The sequence below is a fragment of the Callithrix jacchus genome, chromosome 15 (genome assembly GCF_049354715.1).
Source record: "Callithrix jacchus isolate 240 chromosome 15, calJac240_pri, whole genome shotgun sequence".
NCBI classification, from domain to species: domain Eukaryota; kingdom Metazoa; phylum Chordata; class Mammalia; order Primates; family Cebidae; genus Callithrix; species Callithrix jacchus.
This window is the reverse complement of record NC_133516.1, coordinates 103,819,080-103,845,989: the sequence shown is the minus strand read 5'-3', so window position 1 is coordinate 103,845,989 and position 26,910 is coordinate 103,819,080. Positions and strand designations below refer to the sequence as shown.

Genomic DNA, 26,910 nt, shown 5'->3' with positions numbered 1-26,910 from the left:
GCGTGTGTGGGTGGCATAGTCAGTCTCTGTTTACCTGTGTGCGTGTGCGGGTGGCATAGTCTGTCTCAGTTTACTTGTGTGCGTGTGTGGACGATGTAGTCAGTCTCTGTTTACTTGTGTGCGTGTGGACGGTGTAGTCAGTCTCTGTTTACCTGTGTGCGTGTGTGGGTGGCATAGTCTGTCTCAGTTTACTTGTGTGCGTGTGTGGACGGCGTAGTCAGTCTCTGTTTACTTGTGTGCGTGTGGACGGTGTAGTCAGTCTCTGTTTTCTTTCATGGCTCATCCTCTATCTGCTTCGGTTCAGCAAATGTGGATGTTCCCAAGGCTTTTGTCCTCTTCCCTCTTCTCTCTCTCTCCATAAGCATTTTCTGGGAAATCTTACAGCCTTTATTACCACTTACATGCAATTAAATTTTAAATTAATCTCTACAGCCCAGACCTCTCTCTTGGCTCCAAAACCATGTATTTAATCATGAGTGGGAAATCCCCATCTTTATATTTACAGATACATTATTTGAAATGTTTATTCATTTGGTTATTTCATTCTACAATTATTTGTTGTATATCTACTAATAAAAGACCAATCCAGGGGAGGACTCAAGATGGCGCTGTGAGAACAACCCAGGATTGGAGCTCTCGTTGAATCCACAAAGAGGTGAATCCGAGCTGCATTTCCAGACTGATCTTTGTTGCCCACAGAACGGGGAAACTCCCAAGTATAAAAAAGACACGGGACGCCAGACAGACTTACTGCCTGGCGAAGCCGGCAGCCGGGGCGCGGCAGCGGCCAGCCCTACCCAGCAATCCCCACAGGGCGTGCTTGCCCGGGTGCCCTGTTGAACCGGCAACCTGAGACTTGAGAGGGCTGGACTTGAGACTGAACGAGACTTGGACAGTAGCCCAGCCCAGGGGATTGCAGGGACAGAGCGTTCGGGATACCCAGTGGGACAAACAAAACCGCGATTTCAAACTATCCCGAGCAGACTGTCCGAGACGCTCTATGGTGGAGGGGTGTCCACCACTACTGAGGCAACCCGCCCCAACTGAGACACACGCCCACTGCTGACACAGCTAGCCGTTGCCGAGGCAACCCGTCCCTACTGAGATACACGCCCACTGCTGACGCAGCCAGCCGTTGCCGAGGCAACCCGTCCCTACTGAGATACACGCCCACTGCTGACGCAGCCTCCCATTGCCGAGGTAACCCGTCCCTACTGAGATACACGCCCACTGCTGACGCAGCCTGCCGTTGCCGAGGCAACACGCTACAAGGAAGAGACTCTGCCGCAGGGCATGGCGGAGACCACAGCAGAGCCTGCAGGAACAGGGCAAATCACACAACAGCAGGGCGAAGACTCGGCAGCCAAACAGTGGCTAGTCTGCCTTCTAGCTGGGCAAGACACCTGATCGGACATCCAAAAATAAAGCCCAAACCCCTCAACACAGAGCATTTGAGAAAAAAAGGGTTTTTTAAATGAGCTCTGTTGCAGCAGAATCAAACATAGCAGCCTAACAGCCCTGAATGAACAACAGAGCTCACAGCTCAGAAATTGAGCTCCTAAAAAGAACAGACTGTCTCCTCAAGCAGCTCCCTGACCCCTCTATATCCAAAAGACTGACATTTGGCAGGCATCATCCTGGGACAAAGATAGCAGAAAAAGAAACTGGTAGCATCCCTCGCTGTGCCACAGCTGCTAGAGGTGCACCCCAGACAAGCAGGGCCTGGAGTGGACCTCAGCAGTCGTACAGCGAAGGGGCTAGGCTGGTAGAAGGAAAACCAAGTAACAGAAATACTTCATCATCAACAATCTGGGTGTCCACTCAGAGACCCAATCAAAAAGTCAGCAACTACGCAGACGACAAGCGGATAAACCCACAAAGATGGGAAGAAACCAGCGAAAAAAGGAGGAAAACACCCGAAACCAGAACACCTCGCCTCCTAGAAAGGACCAAAACTCCTCACCAGCAAGGGAACAAAGCTGGACGGAGAATGACTGTGACGAAATGACGGAATTAGACTTCAGAAGGTGGATAATGAGAAACTTCTGTGAGCTAAAAGAACATGTATTAAATCAATGCAAAGAAACTAAGGAACTTAAAAAAAGATATGAGGAAATGATAACAAGAATGGATAACTTAGAGAGGAATATGAATGAATTAAAGGAGCTGAAAAACACAATACGAGAACTTTGCGAAGCATGCACAAATTTCAATAGCCGAATTGACCAAGCAGAAGAAAGAATATCTGAAGTCGAAGACCAACTCAATGAAATTAAACGAGAAACCAAGATTAGAGAAAAAAGCACAAAAAGAAATGAACAAAGTCTCCAAGAAATGTTGGACTATGTGAAAAGACCTAAGCTACGTTTGATAGGTGTACCAGAAGGGGATGAAGAGAATGAATCCAAGCTGGAAAATACTCTTCAGGACATCATCCAGGAAAACTTCCCCCACCTAGCAAGACAGGCCAACACTCAAATGCAGGAAATTCAGAGAACACCACAAAGATATTCTGCAAGAAGAGCAACCCCAAGGCACATAATCGTCAGATTCAACAAGGTTGAAATAAAGGAGAAAATACTAAGGGCAGCCAGAGAGAAAGGTCGAGTTACCCACAAAGGGAAGCCCATCAGACTCACAGCAGATCTCTCGGCAGAAACACTACAAGCCAGAAGAGAGTGGGGGCCAATGTTCAACATTCTTAAAGAAAAGAACTTTCAACCCAGAATTTCATATCCAGCCAAACTGAGTTTCAGAAGTGAAGGAAAAATAAAATCCTTTGCGAACAAGCAAGTACTCAGAGATTTTGTCACCACCAGGCCTGCTTTACAAGAGCTCCTAAAAGAGGCACTACACATAGAAAGGATCAACCAGTACCAGCCATTCCAAAATCACACTAAATGCTAAAGAGCATCAACATAATGAAGAATCTACAACAACTAACAGGCAAGACAGCCACTTAGCATCAAAATGGCAGTATCAAATTCACACATAACAATATTAACCCTAAATGTAAATGGACTAAATGCACCAATCAAAAGACACAGACTGGCAAATTGGATAAAAATCCAAAACCCAGCAGTGTGCTGTATCCAGGAAACCCATCTCACATGCAAGGATACACAAAGGCTCAAAATAAAGGGATGGAGGAAGATTTACCAAGCAAATGGAGAGCAAAAAAAAGCAGGAGTTGCAATTCTCATCTCTGATAAAATAGACTTTAAAGCAACAAAGATCAAAAGAGACAAAGAAGGCCATTACATAATGGTAAAAGGATCAATAAAACAAGAAGAGCTAACGATCCTAAACATATATGGACCCAATGCAGGAGCACCCAGATACATAAGGCAAGTTCTCAATGACTTACAAAGAGACTTAGACTCCCACACAATAATAGTGGGAGACTTTAACACTCCACTGTCAATATTACACAGATCAACCAGACAGAAAATCAACAAGGATATCCACGGCTTGAACTCAGACCTGGAGCAAGCAAACCTGATAGACATTTACAGAACTCTCCACCCCAAATCCACAGAATATACATTCTTCTCAGCACCACATCACACCTACTCAAAAATTGACCACATAATTGGAAGTAAAGCACTGCTCAACAAATGCAAAACAACTGAAATCATAACAAACAGCCTCTCAGACCATAGTGCAATCAAGTTAGAACTCAGAATACAGAAACCGACCCAGAACCACACAGCTTCATGGAAACTGAACAACTGGCTCTTGAATGTTGACTGGGTAAACAATGAAATGAAGTCAGGAATAAAGATGTTCTTTGAAACCAATGAGAATGAAGACACAACGTGCCAGAACCTCTGGGACACATTTAAAGCAGTCTCTAGAGGAAAGTATATAGCAATAAGTGCCCATATGAGGAGAATGGAGAGATCCAAAATTGACACCCTATCGTGAAAATTGAAAGAGCTAGAGGAGCAAGATCAAAAAAACTCAAAACCCAGCAGAAGACAAGAAATAACTAAGATCAGAGCTGAACTGAAGGAGATTGAGACACGAAAAACCCTTCAAAAAATCAATAAATCCAAGAGCTGGTTTTTTGAAAAGATCAACAAAATAGACAGACCACTAGCCAGATTGATTAAAAAGAAAAGAGAGAACAACCAAATAGATGCAATAAAAAATGATAAAGGGGAAATCACCACAGATTCCACAGAAATTCAAACCATCATCAGAGAATATTACAAACAACTCTATGCACATAAACTAGTAAACCTGGAAGAAATGGATAAATTCCTGGACTCCTGCATCCTCCCAAGCCTAAACCAGGAGGAAGCTGAAACTATGAATAGACCAATAACAGGGTCAGAAGTCGAGGCAGCAATTAAGAGCCTACCACACAAAAAAAGCCCAGGTCCAGATGGGTTCACAGCCAAATTCTACCAGACACACAAAGAGGAGCTGGTACCATTCCTTCTAAAACTATTTCAAACAATCCAAAAAGAGGGAATACTTCCCAAATCATTTTATGAGACCAACATCATTCTGATACCAAAACCCGGCAGAGACCCAACAAGAAAAGAAAACTTCAGGCCAATATCCATGATGAACACAGATGCAAAAATATTCAATAAAATATTGGCAAGCCGAATGCAACAGCAAATCAAAAAACTTATTCACCATGATCAAGTAGGATTCATCCCGGGGATGCAAGGCTGGTTCAACATACGCAAGTCTATAAACGTAATTCACCACATAAACAGAACCAAAAACAAAAACCACATGATTATCTCAATTGACGCAGAGAAGGCATTTGACAAAATTCAACAGCCCTTTATGCTAAAAACCCTCAATAAACTCGGTATCGATGGAACATATCTCAAAGTAATAAAAGCTATTTATGACAAACCAACAGCCAATATCATACTGAATGGGCAAAAACTGGAAGCATTCCCTTTGAAATCTGGCACTAGACAAGGATGCCCTCTTTCACCACTCCTATTCAATATAGTTCTGGAAGTTCTAGCCAGAGCAATCAGGCAAGAAAAAGAAGTAAAGGGTATTCAAATAGGAAAGGAGGAAGCCAAATTGTCTCTATTTGCAGACGACATGATAGTATACCTAGAAGACCCCATCACCTCAGCCCAAAAACTCCTGAAACTGATAAGCAACTTCAGCAAAGTCTCAGGATATAAAATCAATGTGCAAAAATCACAAGCATTCGTCTACACCAATAACAGACTTAAAGAAAGCCAAATCAAGAGCGAACTGCCATTCACAATTGCTACAAAAAGAATAAAATACCTTGGAATACAACTCACAAGGAACGTAAGGGATCTCTTCAAGGAGAACTACAAACCACTGCTCAACGAAATCAGAGAGGACACAAACAGATGGAGAAACATTCCATGTTCATGGTTAGGAAGAATTAACATCGTGAAAATGGCTATACTGCCCAAAGTAATTTACAGAATCAACGCTATCCCCATCAAGCTACCATTGACTTTCTTCACAGAACTGGAAAAAAACCACCATGAACTTCATATGGAACCAAAAGAGAGCCCGCATAGCCAAGTCAATTCTAAGCAGAAAGAACACAGCGGGGGGCATCACACTACCGGATTTCAAACTATACTACAAGGCTACAGTAATCAAAACATCATGGTACTGGTACCAAAACAGAGATATAGACCAATGGAACAAAACAGAGGCACCGGAGGCAACACAACATATCTACAACTATACAATCTTTGATAAACCTGACAAAAACAAGCAAGGGGGAAAGGATTCCCTGTTTAACAAATGGTGTTGGGAAAACTGGCTAGCCATGTGCAGAAAGCAGAAACTGGACCCCTTCCTGACACCTTACACTAAAATTAACTCCAGATGGATTAAAGACTTAAACATAAGACTTGGCACAATAAAAACCCTAGAAGGAAATCTAGGCAAAACTATCCAGGACATAGGAATAGGCAAGGACTTCATGAACAAAACACCAAAAGCATTGGCAACAAAAGCCAAAATAGACAAATGGGACCTAATGAAACTCCACAGCTTCTGCACGGCAAAAGAAACAGTCACAAGAGTGGATCGGCCGGGCGCGGTGGCTCACGCCTGTAATCCCAGCACTTTGGGAGGCCGAGGCGGGTGGATCACGAGGTCAAGAGATCGAGACCATCCTGGTCAACATGGTGAAACCCCGTCTCTACTAAAAATACAAAAAAATTAGCTGGGCACGGTGGCGCATGCCTGTAATCCCAGCTACTCAGGAGGCTGAGGCAGGAGAATTGCCTGAACGCCAGGAGGCGGAGGTTGCGTGAGCCAAGATCGCGCCATTGCATTCCAGCCTGGGTAACAAGAGCGAAACTCCGTCTCAAAAAAAAAAAAAAAGAGTGGATCGACAACCAACAGAATGGGAAAAAATTTTTGCAGTCTACCCATCTGACAAAGGGCTGATATCCAGAATTTACAAAGAACTCAAACGGATTTACAAGAAAAAAACAAACAAGCCCATTCAAAAGTGGGCAAAGGATTTGAACAGACACTTTACGAAAGAAGACATATATGAGGCCAACAATCATATGAAAAAATGCTCATCGTCACTGGTCATCAGAGAGATGCAAATCAAAACCACATTGAGATACCATCTCACGCCAGTTAGAATGGCGATCATTAAAAAATCTGGAGACAACAGATGCTGGAGAGGATGTGGAGAAAAAGGAACACTTTTACACTGTTGGTGGGAGTGTAAATTAGTTCAACCATTGTGGAAGACAGTGTGGCGATTCCTCAAGGCCTTAGAAATAGAAATTCCATTTGACCCAGCAATCCCATTACTGGGTATATATCCAAAAGACTATAAATCGTTCTACTATAAGGACACATGTACACGAATGTTCATTGCAGCACTGTTTACAATTGCAAAGACCTGGAATCAACCAAAATGCCCATTGATAATAGACTGGATTGGAAAAATGTGGCACATATACACCATGGAATATTATGCAGCAATCAGAAATGATGAGTTTGTGTCGTTTGTAGGGACATGGATGAATCTGGAGAACGTCATCCTCAGCAAACTGACACAAGAACAGAAAATGAAACACCGCATATTCTCACTCATAGGCGGGTGATGAAAAATGAGATCACATGGACACAGAAAGGGGAGTACTAAACATTGGGGTCTATTGGGGGGAGAAGGGGAGGGCCAGTGGGAGGGGGAGGCGGGGAGGGATAGCCTGGGGAGAAATGCCAAATGTGGGTGAAGGGGAGAAGGAAAGAAAAGCACACTGCCATGTGTGTACCTACGCAACTGTCTTGCATGCTCTGCTCATGTACCCCAAAACCTAAAATCCAATAAAAAATTAAAAATAAAAATAAAAAATAAAAGATCAATCCACAAGAAAGACACAACGATTATAAACATATATAAATCCCATCTCAGAGCACCTAAATATATAAAACAGACATTGAGAAAGATGAAAGGAGAAATAGTAATATAATAGTAGTAGGCTTTAATACCCACTTCTAATAATGGATACACATACAGAGAGAAGATCAATAAAGAAACAGAGCGAGGGTGCAGTGCCTCACGCCTGTAATCCCAGCACTTTGGGAGACCGAGGCGGGTAGATCAGCTGAGGTCAGGAGTTCGAGAGAAGCCTGGCCAACATGGTGATGTCTCTACCAAAAAGAATACACAAATTAGCTGGGTGTGGTGGGCGCCCGCAGTCCCAACTGGGTGTCGTGGCGTGCCTGTAGTCCCAGCTGGGTGTGGTGGCGTGCCTGTAGTCCCAGCTACTGGGGTGGCTGAGGTGGGAAAATCACTTGAACCCAGGAGGCAGAGGTTGCAGTGAGCTGAGGTCACTCCACTGCCCTCCAGCCTGAGAGAAAGCCTCCCCAAGATGGACAGATACAAACTAGTCTGGATTTTGAAGGCTATAATAAATCTCTAACTGTTCAATGCTCAGACACAAACAAACATTCATAACCATCAAGGCCATCCAGTTCCCAGATGATATCTCCAGACACACCTTGGGACAGACGGAAACCCACTCCCTTAAGGAGAGGGACCCAGTCCTGGCAGGATTTGTCACCTTCTGACTAAAGAGCATGTGGGCCCTGAATCATAGTGGTGGCCTGGTAACACACACTGTGGGCCTTGGGTGATACTCTGAGACAGGCTGGTTTTAGGTATCACCCAGCACATTCTCAACTATGGTGGCTACAAGAAGGGACTTCTGCTTGAGAAAAATGGAGACGGAAGAGTCAAGGGGATTTTATCCTGCAATTTAGGTGCCAGCTTGGATACAGTGGAATTGGGCACTAAGAGGTCACCTGGGGTCCCCAATTTCAGCCCTTTGCTCTTGGACAAGACAACAATAGTAAATCCTTCCCTATAATAATTATTTTAAATGTATACAGATTAAAGTCCACAATGTAAAGACATAGACAGGCTGAGTGAATAAAAAAAAATAAGACCCAGCCAGGTACAGTGGCTCACGCCTGTAATCCCAGCACTTTGGGATGCTGAGGCGGGCTGCTCATGAGGTCAGGAGATTGAGACCATCCTGGCCAACATGGTGAAACCCCATGGTGGTGCTCACCTGGAGTCCCAGCTACTCGGGAGGCTAAGGCAGGGGAATCGCTTGAACCTAGGAGGCAGAGGTTGCGGTGAACCGAGATCACACCACTGCACTCCAGCCTGATGACAGAGGAAGACTCCATCTCAGAGAATTCAAAATACCTGTTTTGAGGAAACTCAGAGAAATTCAATATAACACAGAGAAGGAATTCAGAATCCTATTAGATAAATTTAATGAAGACATTAAAATATTTTTAAAAATCAAGCAGAAACTTCAACTGATATATTGAAGAATGCTCTTTAAGAGCAGAATTGATCAAACAGAAGAAAGAATTCGTGAGCTTGAAGACAGGCTATTTGAAAATACACAGTCAGAGGAGAAAAAAGAAAGAAGAATAAAAAAGAATGAAGCACACCTATGAGATCTAGAAAAGTGCCTCTAAAGGGCAAATCTAAATTACTGGCCTTAAAGAGGAGGTAGAGGGATATTGCTTGGAGTAGAACGTTTATTCAAAGGGATAAGAAAGTTTTCCAAACCTAGAGAAAGATATCAATATTCAACTACAAGAAGGTTGATAGAACAGATTTAACCCAAAGAAGCCTATTTCAAGCCATTTAAAAATCAAAATCTGAAAGGTCAAGGATAAAGAAAGAACCCTAAAAGTAGCAGGAGAAAATAAACAACACACAACGCAGTTCCAATACTTCTGCCAGCAGACTGCTCCGTGGGAACCTCACAGGCCAGGAGAGAGTGGTATGACATGGGGAAAAAAAAAAAAGCGCTTTATCCTAGAGTAGCACATCCAGTGAAAATATTCTTCAAACATGAAAGAGGAATACAATTTTCCCAGAAAAACAAAAGCTAAGGGACTTATCAACACCAGACCTGTCCGACAAGAATGTTGAAGGGAGAAATGTTAAAAGTTAAATGTTTCAGGTTGAAGACAACCTGAAAGAAAAGGCTGTGAATGAGCAATAGGAAATCGTCTAAAGATGAAAAACTCCGTAGTAATCAACACACAGAATTTTATAACACTGCAGTTGCAGTATGTAAACTATTCATACCTTAAGTTGAAAGAGTAAAAGATAAACCAACCAAAATTAATGACTTCAATTTTTCAAGACAGAGACAGTACAATAAGATATAAACAGAAACAACAGGAAGTTTAAAAGGTTATGAAATTGAAGTGTAGAGTTTTTGTTAGTTTTCTTTTCACCTGTTTGTAAAATCAGTGTTGTCATCAGTTTAAAATAACAGGTTATAAGATATTATTGGCAATCCTGATGGTTACCTCAATGAAAAAAACATACAATGGATACACAAGAGATTTAAATCATACCACCAGAGAAAATCACCCTCGCCTAAAAGGTAGATAAGAAGAAAGGAAAGAACAAAGAGAAGACCGTAAGTCAACCAGAAAACAAGTAACAAAACGGCTAGAGTAAGTCCTTACTTATCAACAATAACATTGAACGTCAATGGACTAAACAGTCCCAACAAAAGAAGTGAGGTGGCCGAATGGATTTAGAAAACGAGGCTCAGTGACTTATTGCCTGAGAGAAACACACCTCATTTATAAAGACATATATAGACTGAAAGTAAAGGAACGAAAAGATATTCCGTGCAAATGGAAATCAAAATGGAGTAGAAATAGCTAACTTACATCCGACAAAAATAGATTTTAAGACAAAGAAGGTCATTATATAATGATAAAGGGGTCAGTTCAGTAAGAGGATATAACAGTTGTAAATATATATATACCAATGTTGGAAAACCCAAATACATAAACCAAATATTATTAGAGCTAACGAAAGAGATCAAGCCCAATACAGTAACAGCTGGAGACTGCAACACCCCACTGTCAGCATTGAACAGATCATCCAGGCAGAAAATGAACAAAGAGACACTGCAGTTAATCTGCACTATGGACTAAATGGACCTAACAGATATTTACAGAACTGTTTATCCAATGGCCGCAAAATACACATTATTCTCCTCAGCAAATGGATAATTCTCAAGAACAGACTATATGTTAGTCTACAAAACAAGTCTTAATACATTACAATAAAATGAAATTATATCAAGTATCTTCTCTGACCACAATGGAATGAAACTAGAAATTAATAAAAAGGAATTTTGGAAACTACATGAACTCCCAGGAATTAAACAATCAGTTCCTGAATGACCAGTGGGCCAATGAAGAAATTAAGAAGAAAATTGAAAAATTTCTTGAAACAAATGACAGTGGAAACGCAACATATCAAAATCTATGGGCTACAGTGAAAGCAGTATGTGAAGAGAAAAGTTCACAGCCATTAGCAACTACATCAAAAAGACAGAAAAACTTCAAATAACTAATGATGCATCTCAGAGGGCTAAAAAAGCAAGAGCAAACCAAACCCAAAATTGGTAAAAAAAAATTAATAAATAAAAAAGATCAGAACGAAATTAAATGAAATTGAGAGAAAGCAACACAAAAGATCAAATTTAAAAGTTGGTTTTCTCAAAAGATAAATTAACAAACCTTTAACCAGACTAAGAAAAAAAAGGAAGAGAATACTAAAATATATGAAATCAAAGATGAAAAAGGAGACATTACAACTGATACCACAGAAATTCAAAAGATCATTAGAGGCTACTATGAGCAATGGCATGCCAATAAATTTTAAAACCTTGAAGAAATGGTGAAATTCCTAGACACATACAACCTACCAAGACTGAAACATGAAAAATATTCAAAACCTGAACAGACCAATTACAAGTAATGAGATCAAAGCCATGATTAAAAAAAAAAAAAGTCTCCCAGCAAAGAAAAGCCTGGGACCCAATGGCTTCACTATTCAATTCTACCAAACATTTAAAGAACACCAATCCTGCTCAAACTATTACGAAAGATGAGGAGGAGGGAATACTTCCAAACTCATTCAGTGAGGCCAGTACTACCCTAATACCAAAGCCAGACAAAGGCACATCAAACAAAAGAAAACTACAGGCCAGTATCAGTGATAAATACTGATGTAAACCTTAAGAAAATACTAGAAAACTGAATTCGACAATACATTAAAAAGATAATTCATCATGGCCAGGTAGGATATATCCCAGGGGATGCAAGGATGGTTTAACATATGCAAATCAAACACCGTGATACATCAAATCATTAGAATGAAGGACAAAAATCAAATGATCATTTCAATTGACGCTGAAAAAGTACTTGATACAATTCAACATCCCATCATGATGAAAACTCTCAAAAAAAAACTGGGTAGAGAAGGAACATACCTCAACACAATAAAACTTATATATGATAGACCTATAGCTAGTATCATACTGAATGGAAAAATACTGAAAGCCTTTCCTCTAAGATCTGAAACATGACAAGGATGCAGACTGTTACTGCTATTCGACACAGTACTGGAAGCCCTAGATAGAGCAATCAAATAAGAGAGCAACAAAGCATCCAAACTGGAAAGAAAGAAGTCAAATTATCCTTGTTTGCAGATTATAAGATCTTACATTTGGTAAAATCTAAAAACTCTGCCAAAAAACTATTAGAACTGGTAAATGAAATCAGTAAAGTTGCAGGATACAAAATCAACACACAAAAATCAATAGCATTTCTATACACAAACAGCAAGCAATCTGAAAAAAAAGATCAAAAGAGTAATCCCATTTACAATAGCTACAAATAAAATAAAATTCATAGAAATTAACCAAAAAAGTGAACAATCTCTACAATGACACCTATAAAATATAGATGAAAAAAATTGAAGAGGACACAAAAAAGGAAAGATATTCCATATTCATAGATGAGAAGAATCAATATTGTTAAGACAGCCATACTATCCAAAGCAATCTACAAATTGAATGCAATCCCTATACAAATAGCAATCACAGTCTTCATACACTTAGAAAAAAAAAATCCTAAAATTTATACAGAATCATAAAAGACTCAGAATAGACAAAGCTATGCTGAGCAAAAAGAACAAGGCTGAATGAATCACATTACCTGACTTCAAATTATACTACAGAGATATAGTAACAAAAACAGCATGGTGCTGGCATAAAAACAGAAACACAGGCCAATGGAACAGAATACAGAACCCGGAAACAAATCCATACATCGACAGTGAACTCATTTTTGACAAAGAAGCCAAGAACATACATTGCACAAAGGACAGTTCCTTCAATAAATGGTTCTGGAAAAACTAGATATCTATATGCAGAACAATGAAGGCCTCTATCTCTTGCCATATACAAAAATCAAATCAAAATGGACTACAGCCTTAAAGTTAAGACCTTGAAACTATGAAACAGTTAGAAGAAAACATTGGGAAACTCTCCAGGACATTGGATTGGGCAAAGATTTCTTGGGTAACACCCACAAGCACAGGCAACCAAAGCGAAAATGGGCAAATGGAATCACATCGAGTTAAAAACCTTCTGCACAGCAAAGAAAGCCATCGACAAAGTGAAGAGACACCCCACAGAATGAGAGAAAATATTTGCAAATTATCCATGTGATAAGGAATTAATAACCAGAATATACAAGGACCTCAAACAGCTCTACGGGGGAAAACCCTACTAATCCAATTTTAAAATTGGCAAAATATCTGAAGAGACATTTCTCAAAAGAAAACATACAAATGGCAAACAGGTATAAGAAAAAGAGCTCAGCATCATTAACTATCAGAGAAATGCAAATAAAAACTACAATGAGATATCATCTCATCCCTGTTAAAATTGCTTTTTTCCAAAAGACAGGCAATGCCAAATGCTGGCAATGGTGGGGAGTGAAGTACTCCGCCGGTAGGAATGTCTGTTAGTACAACCACTGTGGAGAACAATTTGGGTTTCCTCAAAAAAACTAAAAATGGAGCTAATATATGACCTAGCAATCACACTGCTGGGTATATACACAAAAGAAAAGAATTCAGTATACTGAAGAGATCGTTGTACCCCCATGTTTACTGTAGCACTATTCACAATAGCCAAGATTTGAAAGCCACCTAAGTGTCCCTCAACAGGCGAATGGATAAAGAAAATGTACATATATACAATGTGTACTCTTCAGCCATCAAAAAGAATGAGATCCTGTGATTTGCAACAACCCGGATGGAGCTGGAAGTCATTATGTTAAGTGAGAAAAGCCAGGCACGAAAAGACAAATATCACATGGTCTCATTTATGGGAGCCAACAATGAAAACAACTGGACTCATAGAGACAGGGACTAGAATGGTGGCTCCCAGGGGCCGAGAAGGGTGGTGGGTGTGGCAGTGGGGCACAAAGTGGGGATGGCATATGGATATGAAAAAATAGACAGAATAAGATCTAATATTTAACAGGAAGACCACAGTCAACAATTTATTGCACATTTTAAAATAACTAAGAGTATAATTGGATTGTTTGTAACACAAAGGATAAATGCTTGAGGTGATGGATATCCCATTTACCCTGATATGATTATTATGCATTATATGCCTATATTAAAATAACTCATGGACCCCATAGTACATATACTATGTACCTACAAAAACTAAAAGTAATACTTAAGAGACCAGAATAACTCTCAAGATTCTGGCTTTAGTGACAGGGAAAATGGAAATCCAAGAAAAATACGGGAGGAAGAACAAGTCTTAGAGAAACGACAAAGAACTCCATTTACACACCTCAAAATTATCTTCACAAAAGTAAAAGATCACCACACTCTGTCAGCTCTCTCTTCTAAATATCTCTTGTCTGCACAGTCTTTCATGCTCTGCTCACACCACAGCTGCCTAACAGATCCACACACCCCTAACCTGGCTCCCTTGTATCTTCTCCACACTGCTGCCACGTGGAGATGGGAGTATGGCAGGCAGAATGGTTCTGTGTGTACATGGGACACAGCCTTACTGGAACCATCCAGAACCATCAGGCAGAAGCTTAGCGCTTTATGCTCAGGTATGAGATCCGATATTTCAGCTGGTAAGGGCTAAGACCTATTCCAATTTGGACAATTGAAGTCTGCAGCAGATCAGTTAGTTACACACAGCAACTTGTTTTTACTTTAGTAATTTGCAAATGATATTAGAAATACAAGTGCTAGCAAGCAGCACCGCCCCAGATGACTTTTAAATTATGCTGAGTGTCTTGGTCGTGTATGCCTACTGTTACAGGGGGTTTATCCCCTCCAAATCTCATGTTGACAGGGAGCCTAATGGGAGGTGTTGTGTTCTTGCGTGTGGATGCATCCTGAATACCTTGATGCTTTCCCTGAGGTGAGTTCTTACCCTATGCACTCCCAGGAGAGCTGGTTATTAAAAAGAGCCTGGCACCTCCCCACTCACTCTTTTGTTTGTTTTTGATAGGGTCTCACTCGGACACCCCGGCTGGAGAGCGGTAGCACGATCTGGGCACACTGCAGCCTGAAGCAATCCTCCTACTTCAGCCTCCTGAGTAGCTGGGACTAGAGGCATGCACCACCACACCTTGCTGATTTTTGTACTTTTGTAGAGATGGGGTTTCACTATATTGCCCAGGCTTGTCTCAACTCCTGCACTCAAGTGATCCACTTGCCCTGGCCTCCCAAATTGCTGAGACTCCAGGTATGCTCCACCATGCCCTGTCTCCCCACTCTCCCTCTTGCTTCCTTTCTCGCCACCTGATCTCTACAGACTGGCTCCCTTTCACCTGCTGCCACGACTAGAAGCCTGTCAGACCCTCACCAGAAGCAGATGCTGGCACCATGCTTCTTGTACAGCCTGCAAAGCCATGAGCCAAATTACCCAGCCTCAGGTATTCCTTTACAGTAACACAATAAAGTAATAATTACTTTTAATTTTTTAAACATATTTTGAAATATGTGTAGATTTACGGGAATTTGAAAAGATAGTACAGAGAGGTATCACATACCCTTCACTCAGTTTCTACCACTGGATACATCTTTTTTTTTTTTTGAGACGGAGTTTTGCTCTTGTTACCCAGGCTGGAGTGCAATGGCGCGATCTCGGCTCACCGCAACCTCCGCCTCCTGGGTTCAGGCAATTCTCCTGCCTCAGCCTCCTGAGTAGCTGGGATTACAGGCATGCGCCACCACGCCCAGCTAATTTTTTGTACTTTTAGTAGAGATGGGGTTTCACCATGTTGACCAGGATGGTCTCGATCTCCTGACCTCGTGATCCACCTGCCTCGGCCTCCCAAAGTGCTGGGATTACAGGCTTGAGCCACCACGCCCGGCCCCACTGGTTACATCTTATGCAACTGTACAAAACCACCCAGGACATGGACATTAGTACAGAATGTGTGTACAGCTCTAAATCATTTTTTCATATGTGCAGATTTGTGTTAAGACACAAAACTATATCACCACCACGAAGGTCTCTTTTAAGCTACTTCTTTAATGTCACACACCTACTCCCCTCCCACTCACCACCCCTAACCCCTGGCAAATGTTGGATTATCTTTTTAACTTGCACGTAGTGAAGTGAATGAAGGACGCACAATGTTATATGTTGTGATATAAACATTCACGCTTTCTCACAGCTTCCTTTGCAGCTCTCATGCCCTTCACATGAACCATCTGTACCCACCTCTTATCCATCTGCTCGTACCCTACCAACTTCTCAAAATCAAGGTACGATAATACAGAATAACAACTTCTTTTAACTTCTTTCTTTCTTGAGAGTTCCCTGCTCCAAATTACAACACACATTGTCTATACGAGGGACGTCCAATATTTTGGCTTCCCTGGGTCACGCTGGAAAAGGAAGAATTGTCTTGGGCCACACATAAAGACACTAACACTAACGATAGCTGACGAGCTAAAAAAAAAATTGCAAAATATCCCATGATGTTTTAAGAAAGTTTACGGATTTGTGTGGTGCCTCGTTCAAAGCTGTCCTAGGCTTCATGCAGCCCACGGGCTATGGGTTGGGCAAGCTTAGTCTATATCATGGATATTTTAGTCACCAGTTCCTTTGTGAAATCTTACTGTTCAGTGATAAGGTATATTTAACTTTTTAAACGTGTATTTTTTTCTCCGTGGGAGACTGGTTATTTAATCCACCACAGTGCCTAGAAAAGATATAAACAATAAGCATTTGTTGACTAATTTCGAAAAGAATTTTTTAGATAATACTAATATAGTTTATAGTCCTTTTATTTAGAAAAGCTTAAAGTGGATTACAGATGTTACTCCAATAATCCTGATGGCACTTCTATGCAACTCATCAGTATTATCATCCTGGCACTGCCCTTGATTTAGGCAGTCAACCGATATTTAGATGACTGAATTATCACATGCTCACATTTAGTAAAACTAGAGATATTAAAAGAGATTAGTAATCAATACTGAATTTCCAGTTGCTAAGCAAGAAGCAATAAAAGGATAGAGGAGAAAACAGATGTGGATTGAGGGCAGAGGAGAAGCAGAGATAAAGATGAGAAAGTACATTCAGACCTTAGAATTCAGCTTCTGATCGTCAGAGAGACTGACTGATCCAGGTGAAAGCATTTTGTCATGTCATGCCTGTGGCCAAAAGTCTCCAGTGTTGGAGCAAAGCCTGATATAGCCCTGCACTTTCAGAGAGGATCGTGGTCAACTAATAAGACCGTGGAAGAGAAGGAGGCAGTGAGGAGAGGGCAAGGCTCCTGAGTGATGCTCCGTGGGCCACGCCAGCAGCACCACCTGAGCTTTCTGTTGCGGCATCTCTGACCCTCACTGCAAGAACCAGGAGCGGGCTCAAAATTCCACCTGCTATTCTCTGTCTACAAGATAGCTTCACTATATGGCAATTGAGAATTAAGCAGAAAGACAAATAATAATGACTTACATGAGAGAGAGGAGACCACATTAACTGACACACGGGCCCAGGAGTATTAATATAACCAATTGGCTTATAATCATTTTCCACTTCAAAGAAGAAAACAGTTTGATCTTTACTCTAAGGAAAAAGAGACACACCAACCAAATATATATTACTATGAAATCTAGTCTGTAGACCACAAAAAAGCATTTAAAAAGCATACAGTATCTCTATCTACAATGGTCATATATCCCAGATCGTTCAGGGACGATTCTTATTTCAAATATTTACTCCATTTTCCCCCATCAGAACATTTGGCAAACCATGTGTGCATGTGGTTCTGAAAATACAGTCACCATACTTTCAGAAATTCACAAGAAAATTCTACCATGTATGTGCTCACCTATTAGTGCATAAAGAATTTACATGGTATTCTCTCCATTTATGGCAATTCTGTGTAAGTACATAACTATGCTGAAGCTGATTATAAATAATACAATCTAGCATGATCCCCAGTTGAAATGTTCTGTTCACTTAAAATAAGCATTTCAATTTGTAAGAATATTTTAAGTGTTATTCACATGCTCCAGCTCTCTTCTGATTAAAAAAAGGGTTATTCACAGACCACACTGAAAGAATTTGGCTACGAAGGAAGCAAATGGGAATAGATTGATAGAAAATGGTTTTCAGTGGATAAGTCATGATGAGTAGGAGGAGTTACAAGCGAATGCTAACCATGAAGGTTCAACAAGAAAAGAAAGGAAATGTGCTGCTTACCCCTGTGGCTAGAACTTCCCCATCACGCTCATAAGATAGAGCAGTGACACAAGCAGTATGGGGTTTGAAGACCTGTTTCAACTGAATATCAGCATCCAAAATTTTCTTCCGTCCCGCGAAAACTGTGAGCCCTTTTGGGTCGTAAAGTTCAAGAAGCCGAACAACCCCGTCTTCAAATCCTACAATAACTTGTGCTCCAGTATAGTTCACCTTGGAAAAAGTTAAAGACAAGGGACCCGAAATTAGTTGGGAATGTTGTACTATATAACAGATGTTTCATTTAGAATGAGGTGCTTTCATATTGGCTGCCGACCGGCAATTCTTTATACTGTCTGGTGATCTCTGTCGATTGTAGCACAGTTCTTTATGAACAATGACCACGAGAAGGATCAACAATGGCAATCCAAACAATGAATGAACCAACCGTAGAATGTCTGCCTACCGCACGCTCAGCACCCGTCATCAGCAACTCAGTGGTGAATATAAAAAGGCTCAGTGCCTGGCTTCACAGAGTTTTGGACTAGTGAAAGGTACAGACATTAGTCATACATGAATGAGCATGAAATTATGAACTAAGTGCTAAAAGAAAGAAACATATTGTCTGGGCTCAAGCATATAACAAAGAAGGCTGACCTCCACTTACGGCTTCCCTAAGAAAGAGGTGGTAGAGCTGATGACAGAAGGTACAGGAAGGTAGGAGAAGCACTCCTACGAGAGAATATAACTTGTGCAGAAGTCCTGTGTCAGGAAGTAACAGACTCAAGAAAAAGTTATACTCTGAAAGAGTGAGAGAACAATGCTTCCTTCCCTCGGCGGCTGGAGAGGAAGACAGGCAGGCAGCAGATCACACAATGGCTTCCATGTTGCATTTAGAAGAGTCTTCATCCCAGAGCAGTGGAAGGCCATCAAAGTGTTTTAGCTGGGTTCCAGGGGGAGGTGGTGTGGAAATGGTCAGATTTGCTATTTTTAAAATGTCATCCTAGCTGCAGTGTGGAAAATAGACATGAGATGGTTTAGATATGATGCTGGGAGAACTTCTGAAAGACCTTTTGAGATGGCTTCTGCACTTCAGGGAACTATTGGTCTGAGGTAATGCAGTGGAGATGAGGGATTTGGATATACTTAAGGAAGAGGCGTAATGGCCCTACTTGGTGACATCTGGATATGGGGAATGAACAGACGGAGGAGTCACAGATGACTGATAATGGCACTTACTGAGACAGAAAACACTGGAAGGGAGCCAGGTGTGTGTGGTTTGTAGTTGCTATTGTTGATTTAGAGAAAAGGCTGGTTGGGGATGTGTGAAAGACATGACTTAGTCTTGGAAACTGAGTTTGAGGTCCCCTTGAGATTTTAAAATAAGTATGTCATAGTCTGCACCTTAGAGGAAATGTCTGAGCTAGAGATATAAAACTACCAATGTCTGAACGTACTAAATCTGCTGTCTTGGAAGGTATTAGGGAGAAGGGCAGGAGCCTGGGCATACTCTAGAGCTCAGGGACCACCAGTGAGGAGAATCTGGGGAATAAAAAAGCTGTACGCCACTCAACTCCAGTTGAGTGTTGTTTACTCAACAAAAATTTACTAAGTGTCTAAAAATACCAGTAACTATAGAGGCACTGGAGGTACAAAGAAGAATAAGGCCTGGTTGTCGCCATGAAAAACAAGCAGTCTAATGGGAAAGACAACATTAGTTGTCTGTGTGCTGTGATAAACGCTATAAGAGATCCATGCACAGCACTATGGGGGAACAAAACCACAGAGGAAGGAGGCCCTAGCTCTACTTGGAGGTAGATTCATGGAGGGCTATGCAGAGATGATGTCTGACCTGAGCTGGGTCATACAGACTGATGTGTAGCCTTCCAGAAAGGTCAGGGCGTGGGGAAAAGGGACATTTTAATTGTAGCCTAAAATCTATATTATCATTCCTTGTATATAAGCCTCAAGAAGGAAACATCCTATGGACACTGCATGACTATCTGAATAAACAATTCAGTTACCTGGATTGTGGCTTTAAGACTTCAGTTAAGAGTGTAAATAGATTAGGACAGAGAGGGAGCCACATCTGCCCGTCCAAACGCTCTGTCATTTCTGCTTACTCTACCTCGTCATGAAGATGGCTCTGTTCCCGGGGCTGAGTTCTCCTGGTCTTGATCCCATCATGAAACTCCCCCTCATTCCATTTGTAGCCACATTGACTTTTAGCCTGGAATATTTTCTCTTTAATTTCAACCCAAAACAGTGAAGATTAAATACACCCCCAAATACTTCCATGGCATTTTAAAGATATGGCTGCAAATCCCTGACATGCCTCCCATGGAGAGATGGGGATTAAGTCCCCTCCTCTTGACTCCGTATGGGGTTTGTGACTGCGTGGCTGCTCCACCCAGTCAAGTACGGTAAAGTGATATTTTGACTTCTGGGGGATGGGCCATAAAAGGCCATCAGCTTCTGCCTTTACTGTTGGAACACGAGACCTTGGAGCCCTGAGCTACCAAGTAAAAAGTGTGTGACTGTCCTGAGGCTGCCATGTTCTGATGAAGCCTGAGCCACGTGGAGAGGGTATTAGGTAAACACTCCTGTTGGCAGTCCCAGCTTAGTCTAGCCTTCAAGTCACCAAACCCAGGTGTCAGCTTTGCGATCAAGAAGCCTTTGGATTATTCCAGGCCCAGACATTCATGTCTTCCCAGTCGAGTTCCCAGACACCCTGAAGCAGGGACAATCCATCCCTGCTGTCACCTGAATCCCAATGCAAAGACTGCATGAGCAAAATAAAATGATTATTATTTTATGCCACTATATTTTGAGATCGTTTATTACACAGCAATTGACAAATGGAACGACTCTCTATCCAAGCCTATTTTTTTTCTGTAGTTCTTATCATTATCTAACATAACATGTACTTAACTTACTTATTTTGACTACTGTCTGTCTCTGCCTCCCTCCCACTAAAGCATACGGTCCATAAGGTGCAAGTATTTTTGTCTTTTTATTCACTGCTATATTCCCAGAAAGTAAAACAAAGCTTGGCACATTGTTGGCACTCTGGAAATATTAATAGAATGAATGAAATCAAAGTCAGATAGATAAAAGCTAGATACACAAAGGTCTCTTGGGAAATTGCTTTGCAACATGAAACTATTACGAATCTGCAGGTGGCATAAAAACAGAAATTTTACTAAAAACAAAACCAAACTCATGAAAACAATCACAGTAAAGATTTCTATTACATTCTGACTAAAACAAACTAACTTAAAACTTTTATTATTCCCTAAAATTTTGAGTCGGCAAATATCTGTATTTCCAAGATAAAGAATTGATACACCGTATTTACCAACAGATAGATTCTAATAGTTCATGACAACAAAAACTTACCATTCGGGGAACCCAAACAAGGGCAGTACCTCCTTGTCTGAATTTCATCTGAGCCAAAGGGGTTTTGCTGGCAAAATCATAGATTCGAACAGAGCCTATGGAAAGACAGTTTTAAAAGAAAAAAAAAAAATTATATACATATTTTTTAAAGTCTTGGTTCACTTTTTACATGTTGAATATTATAACAAGAAATTTCTTAACGAAATCAGTAAATAACTTTCTTTTGTAAAAAATTTTCATGTACAACCTCAAACAGGTAATTCATAAACATGAATAATAAAAAGGATAACAGATGATTGACTGGTGGGTCAATTTTACCTTGCATGGTCCATATAGATTTGCCATGAGAAGGAAAGAATAGGAAAAAACTACGAATGTGGACAATATGAAAACGAGCAGCATTTTCATGAACAATGTATAGACTGTGTCCTTATTTCAATCTCTCACATTAACCATGGCTGCTGCATTTTGTGCCCTCTCCTCTCTACAATGCCCTTCACTTGCATTCAAGGGGCTCCCCTTTTGGGAAAATTCTCAAATGCTCTTCAGTCAAACACATATAAAAATTGAATTGCAAATAGAACAAACAAGGCCAGATATAGTTTAACGAAGAGTTTCTACTTACAGTCCAAGGCAGTTGTGGCCATGAGGTAAGTGAGAGGAGAAACAGCCACGGCTTCGACGGCTCCAGAATGGAAGGAGAAGAGGCATTCCGGGTCCTGGGTCTGAGAACAGGCAGACAAAGACGGGCTTAACAATCATGTTTTAAAAATGTAAACAGAACAATATAACACGTGTGTGATTTTATTTGGATAGAAATAAGAAAAAGCACAAAAAGCTAGAAAGAACACTGGACTTCAGGATCAGAACCAGCTGGAGTCCTGGGCTTCGCCCTTAATGGCTGTGTGACTTTGCACAAGTCACCCCAAACTCCAGTTTCCGTTTCTTCATCTGTAAAATGAGAGGATAACAGCTGCTTGTCTACTAAATAGGGCAGTGATGAGGGCCACGTGAGATAAAATAAATGAAAATTCCATATATTTATAAAAACGATCAAGCATATATCGTGTTATCATGTTAGGTATTGTCACTGCCACTTTTCTGGTGAATTATGCTATGAGACAGATTCTTTTTTATGTAAAATGATAGTGGGAGAATTCTCAAGAGTAGCACGTGTTAAGCAAGTTTTTATGAGAACCATGATCAAATATGGGGAAAGATAAATACTTTAAAGACAAACAACAATTGTTTTTGTATTTTGTTATAAAAGTTAGGGGAAGATGAGAATAATAGGCAACTTACAATATTTGAAAAACTAAGGTCAAGCTTCCATATGGCTCCACTGGCATCCTAAAAGAATTAAATACCCAATAGTATGTTATCATTGTAAACTTTCATCAAAATGTTCTTCCTATGACTTATTAAAGTAAGGACAAGCAATAATATCAAAAGCTCACATATATTTTAAAGTACAATTAAAATTTTATAAAATCAACTTCTATATTTTAGAATACAACCACACAATAAACAATCTCATAACAGAGTCAAATGGACTTGTAGCCAAATCAGTCATATAATTATTTTAAGTTTTTGTCCACGTAATGTTAAAGAGCTAAGAGAGAAGAACACGACATACCTGAGCCAACCAAAAGTTATTTCCAGTTTCACTCATTTTTATCATAGAGAAGAGTTTCACGTTCTTGTCTACTTGAAGTTCATTAATAGGCTCGATCTGCAGCAATCCAGTCTCATCTATTGTATCAGCAGTGTCTATTGTCTCAAAATCCCATATCTTGTAAAATGAAAATACTTTCATCAATCAGTAGTTTCTGAACATTTATTTTCTAAGCCAGAAAAACCCTGTTTTTTTTTCAAAAGTCATTTCTTTTTCTCTCATGAAAAGTAACAATGAATAGGTATAGTAAGAACAGCAGCCAAAACCTGACCCTGGAAATTCATTCTGAACTCAAGTATGGCAAGTTATTATAGGTTCCTTTGTATTTAAAAAGGTTAGAAAGAACAGCCTTGCAGAAGAATTTTATTTTGTCCAAAAAAAATTTTATTTCAAAGTTTCTATTAGGTCTCTTTTTGTGTAAAGTGGCCATTAGGAGTACATGGTCCGGCTGTTCAGGAAGACATTACAATGAGCCTTGTCTTCTAAACACCAGGAGGCCCCTGGAAAGGGGAAATACGTCTTCTTGCTTGAACACATTCTATATTCTTTGCTTATCTCATTATAAGCAAAGAATATAGATGTAGATAAAGCCTCCATTAGAAAATGTTTCTCTTCCTGCATATTAATATTTCACACTTTACTGTCTCATAATAAGTGAGATAGCAAATGCTACTATCTCACAGTGAGACAGTAAAGTGTAGGTTGTTGTTCATTGGGAGAGGAACAGTGCAGAAGGGTGAGGGAGCACAGTTCCACGTCACGGTGGCAGGGAGACTCAGAAGGACTTCCCCTGTGAGGGGCCAAAGCTCATTCTGGACAGTTCTGGTGACATACCCTGTCATATGATCCCAGACTGCATAACTGAGGCTTTGAGAAAGAGCTCAGGGGACTGTCTCATAGATTAGCCTGGCTGGGGGAAGAGGGAAATATCTGAGGGTCAGGGTTAGTAGGGTTAGGGATCAGACCAGGATCAGACTAACTTCTGGGAGTTGGGGTAGGTTTTTTCTAAAGGGTAACAGGTAGAGATTTACAGTGTGAAGGACTGAAGAGACAAGGACAGGCTCTGAAAAGAGAGGCAAGCTTAGGAATTACTGGTGGCCATGAAGAAATCCTCTGTGAAATATTTGACTTCTTTTCTCCTGAGATTTTCTCCCAGTTGGTATTTAGACATTTGGGGGTAATGTATATTTTGGAAAGACAGCAAATATATGGCAAAATAAAGGACACGAAGCTCCCCAGAGCAATGTGTGACATCTAACAAGATTAAACGTAATACTGTAAATGTTAAAACCTACGCTGGGCTAAAAAAGCCGGTGGTAAGAGGATCCACTGTCGGAGACATGGATTAAACAACAGATTAAACACGGTAAGCTCAACTGGTGGCACAGAGTGACCAGACTCTTAAAAATATCGTCTCACTTTTGATGACACTTCTGAAACAACTGTCAGTAGAACACTGCAACTTTCTTATGAAAGGCCCCGCTGAAAACATCTACCGAGAGGCCTACAAGGCAAATCACAAAGCTACAGGTCGACTAGCCACAGCGGGATACTCAGTAACAGAAAGTGCTACCCAGAGTGGGTGGGAGAAGTGTGACAACAGCAAGGGGGCCTCGGAAGCTGGAGCAGTGTCCCAGCTTAGCCCAGGCTTTGGACAAGACTGTCCACAAGAGGAAGCGAGTGGGTCCTTAGCATACGGGGCAAGAAGAGCGTTGCATTTGTGGGCAAACTCCACCAGTTCACCTCTGGGTGTATTTCCAATCGGTAACTTCAGTAAAAAATAACTAACAAACGTTCAGCGCCTTTGGCCCATTCACATGAAGGCTTCTGGAAGGATATGTGGGTCTACGGTTTATCCTGTTCTAACATGAGTTTTCATCTTCTGAAGCTGTTATTCCAACAGAATCCAAATAACAAGAGGCCTCTTAATTCACTGCACTTTCCCCTCAGTGGTAAAGCAGTAACTTAATTTTGACGATAATGCAAATATTTGCCACAGGAGAAGCATCACTAAAGGGAGTTGGCCTTGGGAATACAGGACTGCTGATCTCCTTCACAAAATAACCTTTATGAGAAATAAAACCCTTTGGGTGATCTGCAAGCCTTAAACATGGGTGGTGCCATCCAAGTACCAAGGAGACTTACCCTAACACAGCCATCTGACCCCGCAGTGATAACTTCCCCCTCGTACAGCAGTATCTGGTTAATGGGACCACTGTGACATGACTTGCTTGTAGCTCGACAGAGCTCCACCTTGATCAGACCGCCTTCCCAAAGCAGCATGTTACCCCATTCTGACCCTGAGAGCACCTGGCAGGTATGTGGAAAAAAGGAATGTGCGTTACAACAGGTAAGTGTACATACTCATGCTTCAAACAGTAGGTGAAAATTGTTTTTAAGGTTATTTTTATTGATTATAAAATTTTAACATGGAAAAATATAAAAAATACGGAAAGAAAGACCTACTACCCCAGACGCAACTACTAATAACATTTGGATATATCTCCTCCTAGCATTAGGAAAAGTTTCACATCTTGGGATTAGGCTGAATGTTGTTGGTAATTGTTCATTTGTGTATACAATAGACTTCTTGGTACGTCTCATAGGACAAAATACAGGAGTGGAATTAGATGACAGTCTACTTTTTAAGTGTAATATGATCAAATTTTAGATATTAGATAGCTTGTAAGGCCAGTCCTGAACTAAGTAGATTATAGCATAATAGTATCCAACTTCAAACAAGGGTAACCATCTAAAACCTTCTCAAATTAATCCAGTTAATGTGGCATTTCCCCAAGTGCATACCACCAGACATTAGTTCTTAAGATGTTTAACAAGTGTCTCAAAATGAAGTAATATTTATTGAGCATTGACTCTGTGCCAGTACTGGTTCAGTACTTCAAATATGTTAAGTTATTTAATGCAAAAAAAAAAACCATATGAACTATGTCCATTTATCAGGGATACCATGTACAGTTGTGCATGTTGGGTACTTCATTCTCCTAGAAGAAACAGCTTTTTTCTCACTCCCACAGAAAAACCAAATGGGCCAATGGTATCCCTATTGTTATCCCCATTTTACAGAGGAGAACACTGAAGCATAAGCTTGCCCAAAACTACCCGGCGAGCATTCTATTCCAGGCAAGGGGGCTCAAAGCTTCCTATTCTCACTGCACAGCCTTGGAATGCAGACGCCAGGATAAAAAGTTAAGCAACTTTATTTTCTCTAGGATCACTGGGAACTCTTCACGGAGAAGCGTTTGCTGGGAATCACCAAGGGGAATTTTTCAATACAAAGGAATTTGACTTAAAAAGTCTTATTTTTTTTTTTTTTTTAGAAGCATGATGGAGTCAACAAGGGAAAAAAAGAAAAAAAAACAGTCTTATTTTTATGGAGCTCCTGTACAGACTGGTGTTCTATAAAAATGCACTTTGGGAAACTCTATTCTAATTTTGCCTGCATGCTCTAGAAGTCTGCATTTTCATTTCCATCTCTAGAGAAATTTCATCTCTCCCTTTCTAGAGAAACATGATTTCATTCAGTCTTTTATCCCTTGGGTCTACCTATTTTTTAACAACCCTACCGACTTTACTGATTGTGTTCTTAAGCCTCAGCCGTTTATGATAGAGTTTTTAGACTTATTTTCTTCTGTCCAGTGATGAAAGCCAGCAACAGTGACAAAAATCTGTAAGGCGTTTCCCTCTGAAATGTCACTCACATCCAGCTTTCCTTTTCCATTTGTT

The 26,910-nt window shown here is 40.6% G+C and overlaps 1 protein-coding gene across 1 annotated transcript in view; it reads right to left on the bottom strand.

Moving 5' to 3' along the window:
• The window catches only part of CFAP44 (cilia and flagella associated protein 44), a 137,432-nt gene that overhangs the window by 75,143 nt on the left and 35,379 nt on the right, over nucleotides 1-26,910 (bottom strand). Inside the window, exons 9-15 of the mRNA XM_002807617.6 lie at nucleotides 25,312-25,476; nucleotides 23,128-23,283; nucleotides 22,794-22,841; nucleotides 22,117-22,216; nucleotides 21,492-21,586; nucleotides 18,117-18,326; nucleotides 17,367-17,477 (exon numbers count right to left, since the gene is read on the bottom strand). Of these exons, the coding sequence (XP_002807663.5) occupies nucleotides 17,367-17,477; nucleotides 18,117-18,326; nucleotides 21,492-21,586; nucleotides 22,117-22,216; nucleotides 22,794-22,841; nucleotides 23,128-23,283; nucleotides 25,312-25,476 (885 nt within the window). The remainder of the gene's footprint in view (nucleotides 1-17,366; nucleotides 17,478-18,116; nucleotides 18,327-21,491; nucleotides 21,587-22,116; nucleotides 22,217-22,793; nucleotides 22,842-23,127; nucleotides 23,284-25,311; nucleotides 25,477-26,910) is intronic.